Source organism: Oryzias melastigma, linkage group LG22, assembly GCF_002922805.2.
Source record: "Oryzias melastigma strain HK-1 linkage group LG22, ASM292280v2, whole genome shotgun sequence".
In the NCBI taxonomy this organism is placed as follows: domain Eukaryota; kingdom Metazoa; phylum Chordata; class Actinopteri; order Beloniformes; family Adrianichthyidae; genus Oryzias; species Oryzias melastigma.
The window spans coordinates 7,929,473-7,951,718 of record NC_050533.1 but is presented as its reverse complement, the minus strand read 5'-3'; the positions used below and the strand labels follow the sequence as shown (position 1 = coordinate 7,951,718).

At 42.3% G+C, this 22,246-nt stretch overlaps 1 protein-coding gene across 8 annotated transcripts in view; it reads right to left on the bottom strand.

Annotated features, from left to right (window-relative positions):
* meis2a (Meis homeobox 2a) overlaps nt 1–22,246 on the bottom strand; it is a 91,544-nt gene that overhangs the window by 61,101 nt on the left and 8,197 nt on the right. For all 8 annotated transcript variants that reach the window (XM_024295255.2, XM_024294936.2, XM_024295021.2 and 5 more), the window contains one exon: nt 16,016–16,130. In XM_024295255.2, the coding sequence (XP_024151023.1) occupies nt 16,016–16,130 (115 nt within the window). The remainder of the gene's footprint in view (nt 1–16,015; nt 16,131–22,246) is intronic.

The following is a 22,246-nucleotide window of genomic DNA, read 5'->3' as shown; positions in this document are numbered from 1 at the left end:
TAAGTGTTCCCTTAAATGAACTGGAATAAGAGCTTCTAATTAGATGTTTTTTTCTGTATGTGGGGAAGCGGGGCAGTCAAGCAGCAAGAGCGACGTGTAGGGAAGGAAAGAGGGAGGTGAAAGGGGTTGGGTGGAGGTGGGGGCAGTTGCTCAACAACTCCTGTACCTCTTCTCCTTCTCTCTTCTCCGCCCCTCTTCTAAGCCCCCTAACCCTGCCATCAGGCAGATATCTCTCTCTCTGTCATCCCTGGAATGCCGGAGATCGCTATCGCCTCTCCAGCATTACAAGGCCTCTCTCAGGCACAGCGTTGACCCCACGTCGCACATCCCTGCCGTGGAGGGTGAGGTTGAAGTACGGGGAGGGAAGCAGAGGGGAGGGGGGGGGCAGAGTAGGACATAAAACATGTTTTTAACAGCCAGTTAGACTGTTTTACCTTATGACCTAAAGTATGGGCGGCAACAAAGCCACCCTCCCTTTTTGGACTCTTCCCTGGAGCCAAAGAGGAATACTTAAGTAATATATATATATATTTACTAAGATTAGTGCTTTCATGTCTAAATATAAATAAAAAACAGGGGTGTCAAACTCAATGGGCCCAAAAATCCAAAACACACCTTAGGTCGCGGGACGAACATTTATTGAACAAACAGAATTGATTTTTAAAACTTTAAAAATGTAACCCGGTATCCTAACCCTAGCCTGGTTTGCATCTGGGGCCACATCTGGAACCAGTACTGATCCAGGTCCGGTTAAGATTAGGATACCTGTTTAGTTAATGTCCTAGTACAAGACCAGTACCGGTGAGGAGCCTTGATTTAATTGGACGTAAAAAAGGACAAGTTAGGGACACTGTTTGAGGGGTCCTTAACCGAACATCAATATATGACGACTTGGGAATGAGAAACGTGTCCTAATAGAATCAACAAAAATTTGTCTAAAATATTTAAATTAACCTTATGCATCCATGTATGTGTAAAAGAAAACGTGTTATCTGTGCAGCAATGAAAATTCTAAAAAAAAAGATGTCAGGACCCAATTTGCATGAATGGCAAAGGGCTAAATTGCATGGGATGGGGGGCCAACTAAAAGAGACTTGGGATGCCCATGACTGACCCTCACTCAGTAGACAGGGATCAGTGGCTAATGAAGGGCCTTTGGTATCCACCAGACATTTCACACTCTCTGCCTCCCTGACAACTCCACCCTGCTCCTCCTGCGCCGCCGTCGAAAGTGCCGCCGCTCCTCCTCAGTCGGAATCAAATGAGGCTAATTGGTCTCCCAGGTAATCTAAGTTCATTGCCTGTTTATTCATAAACAAAACTTTTAAAAAATTATCAGAAATCCTTTGCAAGCATCTGTAAAGACCTCGCTTTTCGCTGAATCTTGCACAATGGAGCCATTCTGCGTTGACAAAACTGCATCTATCAGCAAAACTCACTCTATAATTTACAACAGAAAAAAGCAACAGAAATACTCCTAAATCCCTTGATGCTGCATCAAATATTTAGGATTTGGTGTATCCCTGAAGTAATTTGGCCCTTCTTCAATTTAAACAAGAATGCTTATTAGTAAAGCAAGCAGTTTCAGAGCTTGTTCTTGCAGAGTTACCAAGTTCCTCGTTTTCGGGATGATAAAGTTGTGAAAGCGTAGAATAAAGAGATGAGACCGAACAAAAGGAAAAGGAGGGGCCCGTATGGATCCATCTGCCAGTGGAGAGATGGCTTTATAATCCTCACTAGAACCTATTGTATTTCAAAGTCTTTTACCTAAAGCAGAAAAAGCTGCGGCATGTTGTTTACTAGCTTTTCTTGTGATTCAGAGCAGCTTTAACAGTGTGAGACCACGAATGATGGCAGCAGAAGTGCTTCTCTACCCTCAATTACTATTGAAGATCAAATAAACTCACCATTTTATAAATAAAGAGGATGAAAACTTGGATTTATTTCAAAAACCTGATGGTTAGTTTCATCAAAGAAAAGTGGAACAGATACCCCCCACTCCCCCCTCCTGCTCCTTTTGTATGTGGGTGGAGGTTGTTGACTGCAGTGCAGGGGTGGCAGTTAAAAAGAGTAAATGAATTAAAAGGTTTATAAATCAACAAGTCAACCATCAGATTGTAGCCTCTGCTCAGCAGCCCTCTCATCAGCCAAATGCCATGATTTTTTTTCCCTCTACCCTCTCCCTTTTTTTTTTTTTTTTTTTTTCACACAAATGTCCTGGAGGCAGGGAACAAAGCGAGCAGAACTGATTACTGCACTGTTGCTCCGCTCCGCCAGTCTAAACTCTGTTTGGTTTCCTAATGAGCTCACTAAAAACCCAATTCATCACCCATAACCCCTTCTCAACCTGCCTTGAAATCCCCCATCATGGGAAGTCAAGGAGAGTCCGTTTACAGGCTTTGGACCGGGGTCAAGGACTGGACGGCAGTGGCCGTGACAATAGCAGAGACAAGGTTATTTTAACACAAGTACTTTCTCTGCTGCTCGTCTATTCACAACCCGCTTTTCATTTCCTCTCAACTAATCCTCTCTTGATTGCCATTGATTTTATGCATGGAAAATATATTCTGTATTTTTACAACTTTTTTTCTATTTCTTGTGCATCTCTATTTTGCAAAAACAGCGGGTTCCCAGCTCTAGTGGAGGAATGTCCAGCCTGATGGCTGCAACAGCAGGACTGTCCCGTTCCAGTCTGCTTTCGCACCACAGATTTCAAGTTTAATACCCTTTTGTCCCATCCCTGCCAAGACAGGAATTTGGTGGGAATGCAGGGATGTGTGTGTGTGTGTTGGGGAGGGAAGGAGGGGGGTAAACGAGTGCAGTACAGTTGGTCCATTAAAAACAGAAGAAGGGAGTATTGTAAAAAATAAAAAATAGTAAATGACAAAACAGCCAAGAAGGTAAGACAAGAAACATGAAAAGATGAAGAGAAGGCTCAGAGGTGGACTGGTGGAGAAGGAGGAGGCTAAACTCCCACAGTTCCTCATTACATGGAGCTGAAATGATCCTCCTGACACCTGGGCTGTAACCAAGAGATTACAGAATTGATGAATCCTCAGTTTAAAATTCAGCTGTTTTATTCTGCTTTAGTAATTAATTCTTTTTCCGATAGAGTATTGATTAAGCGTAGCCCCTGATAAAGTTCAAACTCGGAGAGATCCCTCTTGGGCTTTTGGGTTGCCTTGCTCTTGAGAGTCAATGAAAACTTCCTCCCTTCACCTGCATCCCTCTCTCTCCCTCAATCAGTGCAGTTTACCCTCATAAATTAGTCAGATTGGTGAGGAGTGAGGATCTGGCTTAGCTGATAGTGGCTTAGTCTGCCCTCTTGCTGATGTATTTCCTTGGTATTTCCAAGCCATCACACCCACACAAACGAAGTCAGGCTTTTTTTTTTTTTTCTTTTTTTTTTTTTTGACAAGTCCATCTCACACAGCCCCCCGAAACATTAATCTAAAGAGTTCTGGGTCACTGAGAACCGTGGATGAAGTGCTTCCACCCAACCACTCATTGTGTAGCCCGCCTCCTCCAGTTGTGTCCTCATCCTCTCCAAGAACTGGAACGTGTCAAAAAGAGCATTTCTTATTGCAACATCTTTTTGTTTGAAGACCCACTCCAATGAAAATTGCATTTTTGGTATTTTTACATCTTGTGGCGTGCTTGTACAATAAAAGTAAAGTATTGGTCTAATCAAATAGCTGATAAAATACTGGGAACTCTTTTGGAATAGGTCGCCAACTTTTTCTGTTCTGCGGAAAGATTTTTTTATTTTTATTTTTTTTGCTAAAAATTGTACAACAATACTTTAAAATACATTGGGAACGCTTTTGGAATAGATCAAAAGAAGATCAGAGTGAATATTTAAAGACCCATTCCAATGAAAATGTGTCTTTTTTGTGTTTTCAACACATTCTTGTAGCATTTTTCTAATAATAGAGGACCTATATAAAATAATTTAAAATCAAAAGTAAATTTTTAAGTATATCTTAATTCAAATCGCGTTGGTTTAGAAAACCAGTTGCTTGAAAAGGCTCAGACTAATGACATAGCTACTGAAATGGGTGTGGCACAGTCTCCCCTCCTCTGTGCAACCCTAGGTTTCAATACATGATGAGCGTGAAACACTCGAGCTGTAGCAAATATTAATTCTGGCTCAAAACTGTACGACTAGATTGCTCGTTGTTATTTTTGCGCTGCTAATGTTAGCGTTAGCGCAAAAACACAGCTTTCAGGTCGGTTTTGCTCTGTGTCAACAGTCCCGCCCACAACCTAGAACTGTATTTCTAATCAGCTACTGTGCATAAAATGTCTCCCTGTTACTATTTCTTTAAATGAAAAATACATTTCTGCCATAAATCCCTCACTAAAAGTAAATCCAAAGACTGAAGCTACATGTCTCCCCAGCATAAAACATAAACTCTGACATTCGCCTAATTAATAGTGACAAATAACTGGGGACCCTAGGAGACGGAAGAGTCAGTTAAAAGCCTTTTTCAATATTAAAACCTAATAAAAGAGCAAATGAATTATGAAAGAGGACAGGCAAAATTAGAAGGTGGAAGTGGAACTTAATACATTTACTCCAGACTATTTCTTGTCCTAATGGGTCTGTGGCATGCAGAGAGACGGTCTTGATGTGACTAGGATGAACTATCTGCCTCTGCTTTTGAGCTAAATCCAGGTCATTTCATTAAGGCCTTTGGGAATGGTTATCTTTAAATTGTTGTGAGGTAGAAATTGCATATATAATATTAAAAATATAAATTAAAGCTGATGTACAGCTGTGTAAATCTGCGGGAAATGTAAGTCTGTGCACTAAAAATAGCAGCACAGATTATTAAATAGTGTGTCTCTCATTTCAAACTCCTATAAAAATGATTGTTCTGCCAGTGAGTAAGGCCTGTCTCTTACTCATCCTGCCTTACAAGATCATAAACACTAATAAAGTTCCAGAGGGAAAGAGAAAACTCTTAATTAGTCGTCTTTGCAGCTATCCGTCTTCTTTTGTTTCACCCTTTCTTTTATTCTTTTTTTTTCTGGACAGCCTTCTCTATTGACTTTTCAATTTTCCCCCTCACATCCACCCCCTGCACTAGCAGTAGCACCGGTGCTTCTGCGGTGGTACTCAGCCCAAGAATACCCCCAAGCCCACTCTCCGAGACGCCGGCTGGAAAGCCCTGAGAGCTGGGCCTGGCCTCCAGCTCCCAGCAGCCCACCGCTCGCTCCCCACGAGAGCAGAATCAAAGGGAGAGGCCCCTAATATCTAACCACGGGTATAATGAGGGTGCTCTGAAGAACAATAAGCATATACACCGAAGGAGAAAGGCGAATAGGGGTACAGAAAAAAAAACTATAGGAATGCTGGCCTGAAAGTGTTCTTTAGAAGTGAACAACAGAGTGGATGAGAGGAAAAAAAAACATAACGATACTGTGCTGCAGGAGAGAGGGCAAAGGTCCGCAGCCAGTGGTGATGGTAGTCGGGCCACGCATCTATCCAAGCACATATCTGAAACCGAGACAACAAGGGGGTCTGCCGCATGCCTCTGGAGCCGAAGGGAGCCAAAGGGAGCACGACTAATTTCTGCACAACAATGGGCCTGGATGAGCGCCCACACAATGGCAGGTGCTTTGAATAGCAGCAGGGCCCTTGCAGCAGGGATCTTCTTCTCTCTAACTCCGAGGGCCTGGGCTCTGGCTTGTGTAACCTTTCATTTTTAACCAGGCTTCCTTTTGACTCATAAAGGATGAAAATAATCTCATGGGGGGGGACCAAAGGAGTGCGAGGCAGCCAAGCCTAAAAGGCACAATTCAGTCTAAGTTTCTCTGTGTTTTCTGCCTCCAGTTTCTTCCATTCTTTCAATCATTTCATCAGCTCTCTGTCCTTTTGCTGTATTAAAATACAGTTTGTGGTACTGACGAACATTTGGGCTCGTTTGGGTTTGTTGTGTTGCCGCTTGGCCGTCCTGTAGGCCATAATGCAGTGGAAAAGGCAGTTTTCCCCCCACCTTAAGAGCATTCTTTCAGGGGTCACAAGGTCAGTCTTCACAGATGTCTCCTGCAGACACTCAGCTGTCTAAGGACTGCATCCCTGGGAGTAAGTATTCCTACTAAACAAAGCAGCTTTCTCCCTCGCTTTGGAAAATGTTAAACGTTTCTTCTTTCTGTTTTTCATTGTTTTATTTCTGAATGAAGCAAAATGGTGATATCAGTTTTTCCAAGGTGGAGGTTTTGGAGTTGAGATAATGAAAAAAGTGTTATCACAAAGTAGTGCCGGTTTCTGGCTCCTTTCATTCCTTTAAATACTCCCCGTCTCCATAAGTTTCCTCCAATTGTTCTGTCTTCCATGCTTGATGTTAAAGGGAAAGATGCTTTAAAAAGAGTTTTCTCGTTACGTGTTGCCAAGAAGGAAAAATGAAAACTATCCTGAAATGCAGACAGTAGAAAACCTCTGACGTGAGCGGGGTCAAAGCCTAACAAATATCGGAATTAGAGGATTTCTGAGGCCTCAACTGCAATAAAATAAAAATTAATTTAAGAGCTTTCTATAAAAGGAATCAAGGATGCATGTTTTGCCTCCGAATTGAAACAAGATTCAAACACAATCCTTGAAAATCTCCCACCTTTTCATCCTGCTTGTTCATTTCTTCGTTTGATATGCTGCTTTTGTCACCCCCCTCCCCTCCCAAACACACACACGTAAACATTTCTTCAGCAAATTGATAACCCTCTAAATGAATAATGGTAAATGCATAATGAAGGCTTCCTCAGCATCAGCCCTGCAGCCAGCCAGGATGGAGCATCTCGTTTGGCATGTTTGATTCGTTTTGTTGCGCATTTAGCCCCAGTGTTCCTTCAGAGTGCTCTCTGCTTGGGGGATGTAAATAAGAAATTATCCTTGCTGACTAACATGGCTAATACCTCCTCTGGGGTAATCAAAAATTATTAGTCGCTTGCTTCCAATAAACATTAGGGCTCATGGCACTAACCACTGTCAAATTGCTCACCTCCGCCTGCTCCCCAATAGCCATAAAATGGGTAGACAAAAGTGATCAGGTGTGGAAAAAGCACCCTGGCTTCACAAAAAAGTGAGCGACCGCGGGACTCCTATTATGCCTAAAAAAGCAGCCCTTGGCTTTAAGAGTCATTAAAGCATGCACTAGAGTGGGAATCAGGGTAGAAAATGAGCTTATCTTGCATAATGCCCTAAAAAGCTTTGCATAAACGTGAAAGATGAGTGCATGGAAATCAGCAGCAGAGAGGAAGGAACTCGGATTGTAACACAGTTCCTTTATCATCCTCCCACTCTCTTGGACGATGGCAGTATGTTAAAGCACTACCTGTAGGGTAGAGCTGCTTTACTCTGTTCCAAAAAAAAAAAAAAAAAAATGCTCCGGTGTGTAAGCCCTGGTTTACACTGGGGGAAAAAACCACACAGCAAGCGAACAAGCTGCAGCTAGTCCCGCTAAGCCACTCTGCTCAGCTGCATGCCGGTTTTCGGAGGGACCTTTGCTGTGATGTGTGCTTCGGACATTAGGGGGAGGAGAATTGGGAGGGTGGGGATGGTGGAAGAGATTAAAGAGCCAAGGGAGGCAGAAGAAAGGAAGAGAGAGTAAAAGAGCACAGGGCCCATTGGTCAAACACAAAAGAGAAGAGAAGGAAAGGACATTAGAAGTTAGGGTTACACACCAAATAAGCACACCTTAAACGGCCCTGTCTAAGCTGGCAGTCGGGATTTTTGGAGTTTCCCTGCAGGTGTGCTTTTGACAGACTTGGCCTCCATAACCTCACTCTGATCCCAAATGGGGCCCCCGTTTGGACACAGAAACCAGTGGCATCTTGCTGTCTTAGTTTTATGTCAGCGGTACACTCACACACACACACTTTTGTGTTTACATTCTCTATAAACACTCACACCGAGAGACTGCCAGACAAGAGGAAAACAAATCTGGTGAGGGCTCGAGCAATTGGATTATCACCTCTTAAGGGTGACTTCTTGGTTGACCCCCTTCGGGCTAGCCTGCCGAAACAAGACAAAAATTTCCTGGGAAAACACTCTCCCCTTTAAAGAACTGAAGCACTGTCATCCTTGTGAAAATGCTGGGGCTGCGGCATTAATGGACATGGAAATGCCCTGTGGGGCAAGTGCTCAAATCCCTTTTAGCCATATTACATCAGACCCCCGTGCACTCCTCATTGTCAACAGATGCCCTGGTGTAATCAGCAGTGGAACATGTGTGTGTGTAAACCCATTGTACGGTGAACCGATACAACTGATTGTTTAGGCTGAAATCCCCTACTACAGCAAAGAAAAAGCCATTTCCCCCCTTTTTTTAACTGTGTTTTCCTAACTTTTCTAATGCACTTCCCTCTTTCTCATTTCAGCTGCTTTTGTCAGACGGAAAGAGAAGACAGAGAGAAAAATATCTCCCCCAAGCTTTCTCTTAATGGTGCAAAACAAGCATTCTCCTCAGCTGCTGTCAGAATAATCTGGGTAATTTTTTCCCTATGTTCTCCAAACATTAGTTTGCACATTAAGCTGACCCAGTTAATGTGTCTTTCCTGCTCTCTAGGACCCAGTTCCTGTCCAAGTTGGGCCAGGCTATAGGCGGATCACGCTAAGGGCCTGCTCATGATTATGGACCAGAGGGATTGAGCTGATGCAAAGAAAAGAAATGAGGGAGAACAGATGGATTGGAAAGGAGGCTATAGGACAAAGCGGCATTATGAGGAAGTGGGAAAACTATTTCACTCAATGCAGAGCCGGCTACAGTAAAGTGCTGCCAGAAACGATTCATTTAATAGTCGATTAATGACTGATTAATTTTTCCGATTAGTCGACGAATCGGGTTATGCACGAAGTGGATTAAAACACACATCTTAACAATCTTTAAAGTAACTAAAAACTAGATATATAGCATTACCTGTGATAATGCTAGTGTGAATGCTGAATTTGGCTGCTGAAGATGCTAGTGACAATAGCGGAAGATGCTGAAATTGATAGTGAAAACGCTGAAGTTGACAGCTGAAATAGCAGACACTAATAGCTGGAAATGCTGAAGCTAATAGCCAGCTAAAATATTAGTTAAATGCCAAAGTAGCCTAAAAATCTAAAAGAAAAATCCCAAGTTAGCCAAAATAGCTAGCATGTAGCTAAAATATTAGCTCCAAAATAGCCTAAAAAGCCTTAATAAATGCTAAAATAGTCCAAAAAAAATCAAGAATGCTGATATAACTTTAAACTTTACTACACTCCTGTTCCATATAACATAAAGTATCGACTATTAAATTAGTCGTCAACTATTTTAATAGCCGATTAGTCGTCGATTAGTCGACTAATCGTGGCAGCCCTACTACAGTAAACACTGAATATTGAGCTTCTTAGTATGCTATGTTACACTCTATAAATACAATTCTTTGACATTGACCTTGTTTTAAAACAAGCTAAAAAGACAGACACAAAAAAGGAAGGGGAGAGCGGAAGGGAGAAAAGAAAGAGGGAGCTGATCATTCCCTTTAATCACCTTTTGGACCAGGGCCAGGTAGTCTGCAGAGCTGAGGGTGAGGCAGAGAGGGGAGAGAAGTGAGAGCAAAGGAGCAAGACGAATAAAAATAAAAAAGAAAGGATGGTGGATGGCAGAGGGGTCTTGATGAGAAGGATGAGCCGAAGAGAAGAGAAGAGCAGAGACCCTTGAAAGTGCAGCAGCGCTTAAGCTAGCGTGCTCAAACGCTCACACGGTCAATGTGTGTGTGTGCGCGAGACAGAACGACCGCCGTTCCCGTAAATGCCTGCGAATGCTGAATCTAGCAAGAATCCGGCGTTGGGGCAGAGGCAAAGAGAAATCCATTTTAAAACTATGTGCATTAACTATAGTTTTCCCCATAGATTAAGCACTCCACATGAATAATTTAGCCTCTTTTATGCTAATGGGATCATGAAAGTATCCCCTCCGTACCATGTTTTCTCCCCCTCCACAACAATTCCTCTCAGCTTTCAGCAATTGCCCTGCCCCTTCCCAACAAGCCATCGGACAGACGCTCTGCCCTTCTCCCCCAGCAAACACAAGATTAACTCCCAAAAAGTGAAACTATTAGCATTAAACATTTAAAGACCCACTCCGAGGAAAATTGTTGCATTTGAGTATTTGTTTGATTCAAATTGTGGTGAATCAGGAGCTGATGAAAAAAACTGTTGGAAAAAGCTTGTAGAAGCTTCCTGCTCCGCTCTATTCTGATGCATCCACTTACAGACATTTTTGTTTTCTGACATCTTAGCATTTGGCTTAAACTGTACAGCTGGATAGCGCTAATATTGCTAGCCATTTTTGTTGCATCGCTAATGTTAGCTTGGGGGTGTGAGGGGCTGTAAGCTAGTGGAGAAGGAGTGTAAGCAGATGGATGATGGGAAGTAGGGGCGGACTTAAACCTCGTTTCCACTGTCAGATACGGTCCGGTCCGGTAAGGAGTAGTGGGGAGTGTTTAGCCTCTGAGCGGTTTGTCTTCGCGGCGTATGCGTGGTCTAGACCGCTAGCGTGTCATTGCTTCATTGTAGTGCGACAACTAGAAAAGCAACATCAGGAGGTCATCCAGCAGCTCGTCTTTTTCTTGCTTTACTTCTAGTACATCGTGTATAACATTAATTCAATGTTGTTCGAACGAAGATTACAAACGGCTAACAAGAATTACGGCGTAAAGAGGAAAATGGAAACGCTAGCTTAGCGCTATGTTGGTGCTTTCTAAAGTCGTCATCACTTTCTAGCTTTGTCCAAATTCCTTCCCTACTCACTACATAGTGTGTTTGCCGTTTTGTAGTGCTGTCTGAATCTACAACTCCAAAATCCAGTGCCCAAGAAATTTTCAGAAGTTTTGGCGAAAAATTAGCGTCCATCGATTTGCAAATATGGACCACAATGCACTGCAGTTGAACATTTTTTGCAAATGTAATTTTTTGATCAACCATCCAGATTTCTATCTTCAGAACACAGTGGAGTCATAAACAGATGTCGTAAAATGTTTTGAATTATCAGTTTTCACTCATAAAAATCGGTGACGTCATATCCGCCGTTTAAAAAAGAAAATCTTCTAAAATCCAGGTCTGTTAGAGTAGTTTTTAGTAGTCAGAGAGTCGGGTTGGAATTCGGACAAAGCCGTTCCCAATCAATGGGTGGCTACTGAGGCTCCGCCCCCACTGTCCCATTCAATTTTTTCTATGGACCTTCAAGAAGTATGGGTTGGTATAATGGTTTAATGGGTCAATTTTACAATGAAATACCAGACCGGACTGTAACGGATCGCTCAAATTGAGGCTTCATGGTCCTGCCCACCGCAGAAACTATGTCCTATAAATTAAAATTTTGGCTAAAACTGGCTAAAATCCTCATAAAAGACCACTTCTTTGAAAATTGATCAAAAGATGACCAAAGTGGGACTTTATCTACTTTATCTTTAGTTTGTTTAGGTGTTCCACTTCCAACTATCCACAAAAAATATAGGGATTTTCAAGTAAAATGCATGTGATTTAATGTTTTATATTCTGCTATTTAGCCAGTTCTGGGTCTGTTGAGGCAGATAACTCCCTTTACAGTTTCTGCCGTCTTTTGTTTTGTGAATTTTTTTATTCTTTCTGAGTTCTGCCATCATCACCCTTTAACACAGCCTCGCAGACATTTTGTACACATTCACACCCTGTTCTCCAGCATTGTGTTGTCGGGAGGTGGAGCCTCTGTGTGAAAATTATCAGAGCTCCAACAGCTGGGAGTGCGAGCCATGAAACAGCAGGGCTTGGGTCTGCTTTATTGTTTATCTGTTGTTTATGGGCTGGTGTTCAGCTTTAATTACTACACTAAATTAAACTCTAACAGGCACTTAGAGGGAGCCTGATAACGCATGCGCACGACAGACACACACACGAAATAAAAATATACATTTTGTGCAAATAGAAGGGACAATTTCTGACGATTTTTAATATTAAATTAATTATATGACAACTAAATTCAAACTTTACGTTAAAAGTCACGACTTCTTTCTGCTGGGACACCAGGAATCACGTCCCCACCAGGAATGACCCTTCTCCGCTGAGCCTAACCACAAAGTCCTCGCTGAGTGGGGCCCCCCATCCAGAGCTGAGGGGCGCTCACCACACTCCCCACACACAAATGTGCCACAATACCAGCGAGTGTACGGCATGCTCTCTGGGAGCCAAAACGTTCAAGCGTTCCCTCTGTTCCCTCCCTTCCTCTCCAGCGCTGCCTCTTGCAGCCTCTCTGGGGAGCGTGTCTATCTACAGAGCATGGGGATTGTTCAATTGCTGAGAAAATGTACAAAACGCTCCCTCCTCTCGTCTACCGAGCCGTTTCCATCTACAGTAGAACCGGCAAATTGCGAGGAAAGCTCCTTTGCTGGGCACTCAAGATGTCATCATGGATTTAGTCGTCATGCATAGCTAATAATTACAAGTGTCGACCGGAGCTATATTTATATATATAGCGAGATAAAAACAGTTAAAGTTCATGGTACATAATTGAATGGATTTAGCTTTGGAGTGCTTAATGTACTACTGACACCTGCTTGGAAACGAGTGTCTTCTTCAGGCATTTTTCATGTTTAGCTCTCTACAGCCGATAGATCCTGCATAATTGACACTAGCATGCTTGCAGAATTGGTCTACACACCCAGGATGCTGCTCAATAATGAGACAGCCTTTTATAGAAAATATGAGCGGTGGATCAACATCCAAAGAAACTTTTTTAAGAAAAATGTTTAAGAAATGTCTCAATTTTTGGGAGGTAGTGGACTGCAGAGGTAAACTCTGTGATGCGTGTCAGTTCCCAACAAATGTTTTTTTTTTTTAAGCCAAACATAAAAACACCTTTTAAGATGGAAGATTTTTTTTTCTTGGCAGCTGCAAGCAAAAAGCTCTGCAGGTCTTTTTCCCCTCTCCTTCTTCACTCTCACCCATCCATTCTGTCTTTCCCAATTGATACACATTGTCACCCCTTTTAACAGGGGCCAAGCTGTTAAAGACCCCATTACTGAAGTGAAGCACACATTTCATATTTTCTCTGTGGACTTGAGAGTGCGGACCACAAATTTTATGTTGAAACGTATTGAGATAGGAGGCGAGTTCATGAACGGAGTGGAGTGGAGTGGAGAGGGGGCGGGAGAGGGGGGAGAGTTGGAGCGGGAAGGCTCAGTCAGAATGGTAGGGCCAGAGTCGGGAGTCAGCGAGCGCTTCAAGCGTTAACGTAATTGCAAGAATGTGAAAAATGAGGCGGCGGGGCTCCCGAGCGAAGCGAAAGGTCAGAGCATGCCTCACACAAAACAACTGGCTGGAGGACGGCCTCATTAGACCATTAAATCAGTTGCCCTTGGTGTCTTTCTCTTTTTTCTTGCCTACTTTTTAACTTTTAAGCTCTGCACTAAAACTACTCTTCCTTCACATCTTCAATTTTTTAAGAAACTTCCTCGCCTTCTCTCCTTATGAAACATGACGAGCGGTTCAGACGTTGCATTTAGTGTGATTTAGTCTCGGCCGATGTCGGTCCAGAGCACGGTGCCGTACCGTAACTGTGTTTGGCCTGTATTGATCCGCTGTTACTGGATACGGTGGGGAAAGGAGTCGATAAGTGCTCTGTGGATTACAGGTCACTTGTACTTATGTGTGTAAGATAATCAATAGGCAGTGCATTCACCCTCCACCCCATCCCCCTCGCTCTCCCTTTTGGCTGCTCTTCATGTTCTATCCTTTTTACTCTTCTTCTTCTTTCAAATTCAGCTCTGTAAGGTTTTTATTGTTGCTTTTAAATATGCATTTGTAGCAAAATGGGGACATAAACATCTCTTAAAGACCCACTCTGATGAAAATGGGTTTTTTAACTTGTTAAAATAGAGAATCTGGTCACAGAGGAAAAATATGGCGCTGGAAAATTAATAGCCGGAAGTCCCTCCCCCTCAACCGGAACCTCCAAGTTTAAGCTTTTGACCTTTTTTGACGTTTTTTCATTTTAAACAGCTGATTCACATTGAAAAATCTGCATTTCGACGGCGTTTTCTCCAGAGGTAAACAGGTGTAATACAAACATGAACACTTGTTAATATTGAATTGAAAGAAATAACGTTCTCTGTCCCATTTGAAGCTCATCTTGCACACTAAACTGTTGGACAGTTACAGTTTATTCACATTAAAAGCCTAAAAGCTGATAGATCAGAAAAGTTTATAAAATATTGTTTTTTAAAGGGTTTCCTAAAGTTTAGGAAATTTGCGCTTACGCAACCAGCTAAAGTTACGAAATTTCCACTTCCGGCTAGAGATTGATTCTGGCGCCATCTTGCATATGACCAGAGGCCCCTCATTTTTTTTGGATGATGGAGTACACCAGCACATTCTCATCCCCAAATCCTCACATATTAACGTTTGGTCGAGGACCCCTCCGCGTCACTTTTTGACGTTTTGGGTGTCCCGCACTTGTCGGTTTTTGCTGTTCCTATTACGTCACGAGTCCCCAGCCTCTGGGCCATGAACCAAAAACAGTCCAGTAGCGCACCGGTACCCAAACCCGGTACTGGTACCCTAACCCTAACCCGACACTGGTACCAGACGCCGTACTGGACCTGAACTGGACGCTGTACTAAATGCAGACTAGTACCTGGTTAAGGTTAGGGTACCAGTACTGGGTTAGGATACTGGTACTGAGGACCATTGGGCATCCGGTACCATATCTGGAACCGCATTTGGTACCACATCCCAAGGCTTGTTACGTCCTGCTGCTACTGCCACTTGCAGACAAATAGCTCCATTAACGTTTTCATTTACCTCCTTAAAACAGCACGTCTGGATTGCTCGCCATTTTTGCTGCATGTTCGGTCCCGTTGTAAGGCGCTGTAAGCTAGCAGGAGCGTGTGTATGATGGATGATGGGAAGTGAGGGTGGGCTTACTCTGTGTCAATATTTTCACCCACAACTCAGAGGCAAATTTCTAATGAACTACTGTATCTAAAACGACACAAGTGATTAATTAGATTTTGGCCAAAAACGGCATAATTATAAGACGATTGTGAACACAACAGATCAAAAGATGATAAGAGTGGGACTTTAAATTCTTTTATCAAAATGTAGACTAAATTATCACTACCTCCTTGTTTTCAGATAGCCTGAGTACAAACTGTTATCTAACTACTTCTGCCAAGGCCAACCACAGAGATCATCTTGTGGTGAGTAATGACCCAAAGCTGCAACCGCTGCTTCTGACTTAGCAATAAAGCTAACGAGATAAAGTCAGTAACATTTGACAACTTCAGACCGTTAACATGTCCACGTGTTCAGAAATGCAAAGAAAAACTCCTAAAAGGTTTAAAAAAATCCATGCAAAAAAAACATGTTTTGCATTTACTGCTGATATTTTTGGTGGACTTTTTACAGCTGGTGTGAAGTCTGAATGACCCTGATAGTGAATGGGATGCTTCTTACAGTGCGCCTGTCAAAGCTGATATAGACTGTGACAATAATTCGAGACATCTAGCTGCAGCTTAAATGCAGCGCCTGTAATGAAATCAAATATGTTGGATTTGAGACGCATTATTGCGGTTTGACAGGTCGAGGTCATGAAAACACAACGCTCACTGTGACATAATTCTGGGCTGTTGTGTGAGCAAAGTTATTATAGTTTAAATTCAAGTGAGAACTGGCAGAAATTTGCGATTAATCACCGGCTTTTGCTCAGCCCTCTAAATAGAAACGTTTTGGAAAGCCTTTTACGAGCATCGCAGTGGCTGATGCTTGTGTTCTTTTTTAGGTGTGACTATGTTTACATGGATGCCTGTCAAAAATCGGGATAATCCAAAGTGCGAAAGGAAGATCTGTGACATGTAAAAAAAGAAAGTCTTTCACCGTAGATTTGCCATTAGACAGGGTCAAAGTGAGGGGCTGTCATCTTTTTTCCATGCTTGGAGATTGATATGTGTTGATTGTGTTTTTGTGTGTGGATGGTTTAGGACACTCGTGCCCGTTTCCACAGCAGCTCACCTTGTTCGCTGCTGTTGTCGCCGCTCTGTGAAGCGTGTCCCCCGCTGGAAGGCCCTGGTGTGCCGGCTGAGTGTGTGGAAGTGGCGTCATCGTGGTCTCTCCAGGAAGCTGGGTTCTGAGGTTTGTAAAAAAAGAGAGCGCGTTGGATCCATCCATCAATCCCAGCATCCAGCCGCAGTCCCCATCCGAGCCACAAATCAGGATTACAGAGAGAAAAAAAAGGGAGGAGCAGAAAGAAAGAAAGCCCATATGAGTATGCTGGAAAGTGACAACCATAATGGCATTGTGAGGTTTCTCAGCCTGTTTATATTCTCCTGGCATGCAGGCTGGAGAGCCCCTCCACTTCAGACAATCAAAGAAGCTCCGACAATCATACATGAATGGAAAGAAAGTTGTTGGCTATAAGTCAGAGCTCTGCAATCAGAATGTTTCATTAATGCAGCAGAGCAAGACGCAGCGCCGCTAATGTGGCAGCTGATTTGGAGGACTGCGATGGAGCACTTGTGAGTAATCGTCTAAACACATATGGCACAACCCGGTGGAGTTCATTTATACCAGAACCAATTGAGACTTCCGTGTCAACTTGGAAATATAGAGGTAAAAAGTCCAAACACACCACAGCTGCCATTAATCATTACCGCTGTCAGAAATGAAAATAAGATATGACAGTGATTCTCCTACTAATCTGCCAAAAGTGTGTTCACTCCCACACTGACGTGCAACAGGGTCTCGCACACATGCTAATGACATAATAGAGCAACAAAAGTGCACTCATTTGATGTAAACAAATACTTTCTGACAAAAAAAGTACCTAAAGCCGCTTTCTTTCCTCCTACTTTTTTTCCTCCCTCTTCCCCTCCTTCCCAGTCGTGCCCTGACAGTGCAAACGCAGGAACAGGATTTTCTACTGTACAGGAAAGGCTTTATCAGTGCCACACGAAGTAAGGCTAGAGGTGGAATTTCCTCTGCCGTTGAGGCAAAAGAAGGACAGACTGATCACGTCACTTGTGCTCACAGGCTAAATCACACAGGACTAGGGCTGGGAAACACTGGGTACCTCACAATACGATATGTGATACATGATACTGTGATAATTATGAAAAAAATCACCTCTAAGAACTCACATTATATAGAAGAATAAAATATATCCCAATTTTTTTTAACTTGTACACAATCATAACTAGAAAAGTTGAATTATCTGCAATAAATTTAGTGTGAATGTTTTTTGCTAAAAATAGTCACTAAAGAAGAAGGGATTTGCTGAAAGTTACTTGCAAAATGTTAAATTTGCAAAAAGACTGAAAAACTGTGTGAAAGAACTATGAAAGAGTGCTGAAGATTACCTAAATTTCAGAAAAAATTGTAGTAAAATTAAAATTCCCCAATACATGCCAGTTTTGCAAAAACATATACTTAGCTTAAATATGACATGAACTCCAAATTAGCCAGAAAAGCGAACTTGTTGCTTAAATACTAGCTAAACTTCAAAATAACCTAAAATTACTGAAGACGACATTAGTCAAAAACTTTAGCATGTTGCTAAAATAGAAGCTAAACTCAAAATTAGCCAAAGAAAAACATCAGTACATAATAAATTAGCCAAAAACATTAGCATATTGCTAAAATATTAGCTAAACTCTAAATTAGCCTAAAAAAACCTCAGTAGATTAAAAAAAATAGTTAAAAACGTTAGCCTGTTGCTTAAATATAAGCTAAACTTTAAATTATCCTTAAAAAAACATCAGTAGATAATAAATTAGCCAAAAACATTAGCATGTTTCTAAAATATTAGCTAAACTCTAAATTAACCTAAAAAAACCTCAGTAGATTAAAAAAAAATAGTCAAAAACATTAGCCTGTTGCTTAAATAGAAGCTAAACTTTAAATTATCCTAAAAAAAAAACTCAATAGATAATAAATTCGCCAAAAACGTTAGGATGTTAAAATGTTTAAAAAAAACCTCAATTAATTAAAAAAATAGCTAAAAACATTGCTAAAGTACTAGCTAAACTCCAAATTCACAAATAAAAACCTCACTAGATGCCAAATTAGCCCCAAAAAAAGCTAGGTTATAGCCATTTTTCTACTTCTACTAAATTAGAGTTGATTGTGTTAACGGTTGAAAAGTTGCAGTATGTTAAAGATTTTGTGTTTACGCGTCACCGGCGTCGCCTCAGGTGTTAAAGGGTTAACGTGTCACCCGATGACAAAAAGTTGGCAAACGCCAGCCCATCGTTGTCTGCAGCCCGGGAAGAAGTGTTCCCTTGAGCAGAACCCAAGTCAAACAAACACAAGTCTGTACCATGGCTTCCCAAAACCTCAACCCACTTCTCAGTTCCCGCTGTGTGTATTTTCCTCCTCAAACACACATAAACACACATATACGCGCAAGTCAAGCGAAAATGTGCACGCCAAAAAGCATTCCGAGATCGTTTTTACCATTTTGTCCAACTTTCTGCCCGCCTGCTTGCTTTGGTGCTCCAGTCAGAGTGAGCTGTACTGGAGGAGGACACAAGCTAGATCCTGGGGAGTATTGGAAGTTCAACACAAGCTGCTGCCAAGCTCCCTTGGGTCCACAGTCCTGATGTGCTCCTGCTTGTTCTGCTGTGGAGGCGAGGCTGCTGCCGTGCCTGTGAGCGAGGCCCTTTTATCTGCTAAGTTTTTTAAAGGAAGGCCGGCTGTTTTCCCAAACAGCTTAGAGCTGAAAACAGCAGACAGAAAACACACAGGACCCTTCAGACCCTCTGCACCACTCCAGGCCCTCTCAGCGTCAGCTGTTCACCGGATGGCAATCAGATAAAGAGCTGGGAGAATTACTCAAAAGAGGGGTAAGAAGACGTGGCGAACAATAGCCCGTGCGTGGGTTTCAGCCCAAAGAAAAGTGTCCATGCACTCAAAGGCACGGCTGATTGCAATGTGTGCCACTGATCAACACGTGGGAACTAAGTCTGTTGTTACAGTCATATTCTGTTATTCTCAACACAGCACAGGCTGAGTAAAAAACCACCAATGTGGGAAAAGCCCATCAATCCCCTCGTCTTTGTCACACGCAACATGGAGGAGAGGAAGAAAGGGAGGTAAAAACCCCAAACTCCCAGAGTGCATTGGAGCAGAGCTGGGCTGTGTACTCTCAGAGCGAGCTTCTTGTTGTTGTTCCAGAAGAAGAAAATCACCGGGTTCGACGTGCCCACAATGAGACACCGAGTGCCGGCGAGACCTGGAGAGTGATGCTCTCACTCAGGCAGGCTCCCTTTTTCTGTCTCAGCAGCTGCAGCCGAGGCATGGTCTTAATGCAACAGCAGAATCGATGGGACTTAATTTAGCTATCATTGCAGAGTAATGTGTCATTTTTAATGGCGCTGGCACTAAATTAAATTCAAAGACACCTCAGCTAATGGTGTGAATGGGAATGATATTTTCCTGTGATTTGCTATCCGGGGGATTTAATGTGCCTGTACGTCTGTATATAGAGATTTGTTAGCTTGGCTGTTAAAGACTACCGCAGTACTCCATTCAACATGATAATAAGAAGAGCATTACAGGTAATGCCAGGATCTGAACAAGTTTTCTTCTCGATTCATGACCAGAAAAAAAAATATCAAAACAACACTGTTAACTTTCCACAGTACACAAAAGCGACAAAAGCAACAGCCGTTCCTCCCCATGAATAATTTAGAGGGCCTCTGTGAGCTGCGGCGGGCGCATCATCAAAAAACCGCGCAACACAAACACACGCAAGCATTTTGTCACAACCCCTGTGGGTCTGATGAAGTTCAAAAAAACAAATCGTGTCACCCAAACAGAGTTCTTACACCTACAATCCTGAAAGAGAAATAAAGGCCCCGTAGCCCATGTGACTATTCCCTGAAGCTGGGCATAATTAGGAGTCAAACATGGTTCACTCCATGCTCTTCACTAATTGTGTTAAAGAGCAGGAGGAGGAGGAGGAGGATGCACTAACGTTCACAAGAAGACCAGATAGAGAGGAAAACACAAAAGAAGTGTGGTCTCCAAGGGCAGCCTTTTCTATTTGCTGGGGTTAGCAAGTGGTGGCTGATAATACACGCTGTAATTAATATAAAAGCAGGAGACAATATGGGAAGGAGAGCCGGCTAGTGCAGCCAGGCCACAGGAGAGCAGCCGAATACTGCTGTCTCTTTCCCTCCTGTCCCCTGTTTCTCATTTACAAACACCTGCCTGGCACAATCTCACCTCCTTCACTGCACTCTGCCTACATCCCTAGGAATTTCAAATAAAATTGATTTAGCAGCATCATTGAATTTCCCTCAAATTCCCTTGAAACCTGCAGGGAAGCGAAGAAATCTGTCTGCGTTTGCAGCCGCGAAAGCAAGCTTAGGCTAAGAATGACTAACCTCTGTGTGTGTGTTGTAGGGATCCTGTGCTCAACATGCACCGAATTGCTGACACGGCAAAAAAACACACACAGGACCGTAAATCATAAGGCAAGCTGACAATTCGAGACATATCTTGCTGCATGGCACAAAGAGAGCGAGGAGGGAAAAAGGCTCTTTTTTTTTTTTTGTGGGCTTGAGCTCATAATTATACACAGTTGCTCCGGAGAAGTGTAGGTGCACTTTTATTGAGCACCTGAGTGTTTACAACACCGTCAATTATCCAGAGTATAAACACTCCTTCATTTAGCTGCTAATATTTCACCGCATCGTGTTTAACAGACAAGAGGGATAAATTGATTGCAGTGGAGTCTGAAAACTTTCTCCAAGGCAGGAATGAACTTTCTTTTTCTCTTTTGTTGACGGGTAATGAAACCTCAATCAGAATGACACTGAAATATGAAATTACATCTAAAAGTCATAGTGCCTCTTAATCCGTGTGACTCCACCCTTATATTGATGTGTGATCATGATAAACGTGGACAGGATTTTATGTCTGCCACAGACACCTCTGAAAACAAAAAAATCCTTGTCTTGTGGGGTCCAGATGACCCCACGTTTAATTTAAAGACTCCTAGGACAACACAAGGGTTACGTACTCTAAAACAGGGCAACGTTTGACACTAAAATAGTCATTGGGGCTTGTTTTCTACTCATCAAAACTTAGTAGGAGCCACAAAGTCTTATTTTGATACTGCTGTGCATTCATTACAATGTATTTAATAATAATAAATGTGAATTATGATTCTTTTTTAGTATTAAGAAAACAGAAAAAGTAAAATAAACTAGTATTTTCTCAAAATGTGAAATTATTTTTGACATTTCACAGAATTTTGTTTGATTTCCTTTCAAAATAAAAGATGCCTGGCACAAGTTGATACATTTCTGTATCAATTTTACTAATATAAATTAAATAAATGCTAATTTAGTGACTCTTACTTGAAAAATACTATTATTTTATTTTTCTTTAGTCACTATGGAGAGCCACAAGTGGCTCCAGAGACCTAAAATAATGTTTGTAACAAATTTATGAAGAATTATTATCATAAAGGAGAGTTAGGGACGTGCAACAAGTGAGCTTTCATCAGTAACATCGGTGATGATTAGTCATGTCTGCCAAAAGGGCTTCGCCTCTGAATGCTAATCCAAACGGAAATGTAAGACCAGACGTCCAAACATTGCAAAACGATCGTGTGGAACAGAGAGTCAACAATGCCGTGTTTTCATGAGGTCCAAACGCCGCCGCTCCCCCGGGAGAACGAAGCCAGCCGAGTTAGAACACCTGAAAAACGGAGGAACTGCTCCACGGCCTGAGGGCTGGCTGACCACAAACAGAGGGCGGTGACGTATAGAGACGGGACAGACGACCCTATAAGAGGTTTTTTTACTTCACTGAACGTTACCGTCCACATGGTAATCCACAGATTCAAACAGAAAGTTTCCTTTTTTCTCCGCTTCAAGAAAACCCACAAGGATGGGAACTCCCGGAGGAGATCTCTCCAAAACAAATCCTGCAAGAATTTAGAATCTGGAACTCAAAGACACTCTCAAGCGTGGAAACATGTAAAAGAAATCCTTCTGCTAATATGCAAGACTGACTGAAAGAGTGGCACAATGAAGCAAGGAGACACAAAGGCTAATTCTTTAAAACAGATAATACCCAGACACTGTTAATTGTATTTGTCTCCCTAATTGGATGTAGCGCAGAGGAGACAGAAATTTTATTCATTAATTAAAAGACAAGAGAGCAAACGGTTGACAAGCACGCACGCCCGCCATTTAGGAAGCTACACAGCTCTGTGTATTTTCCCCATCACTC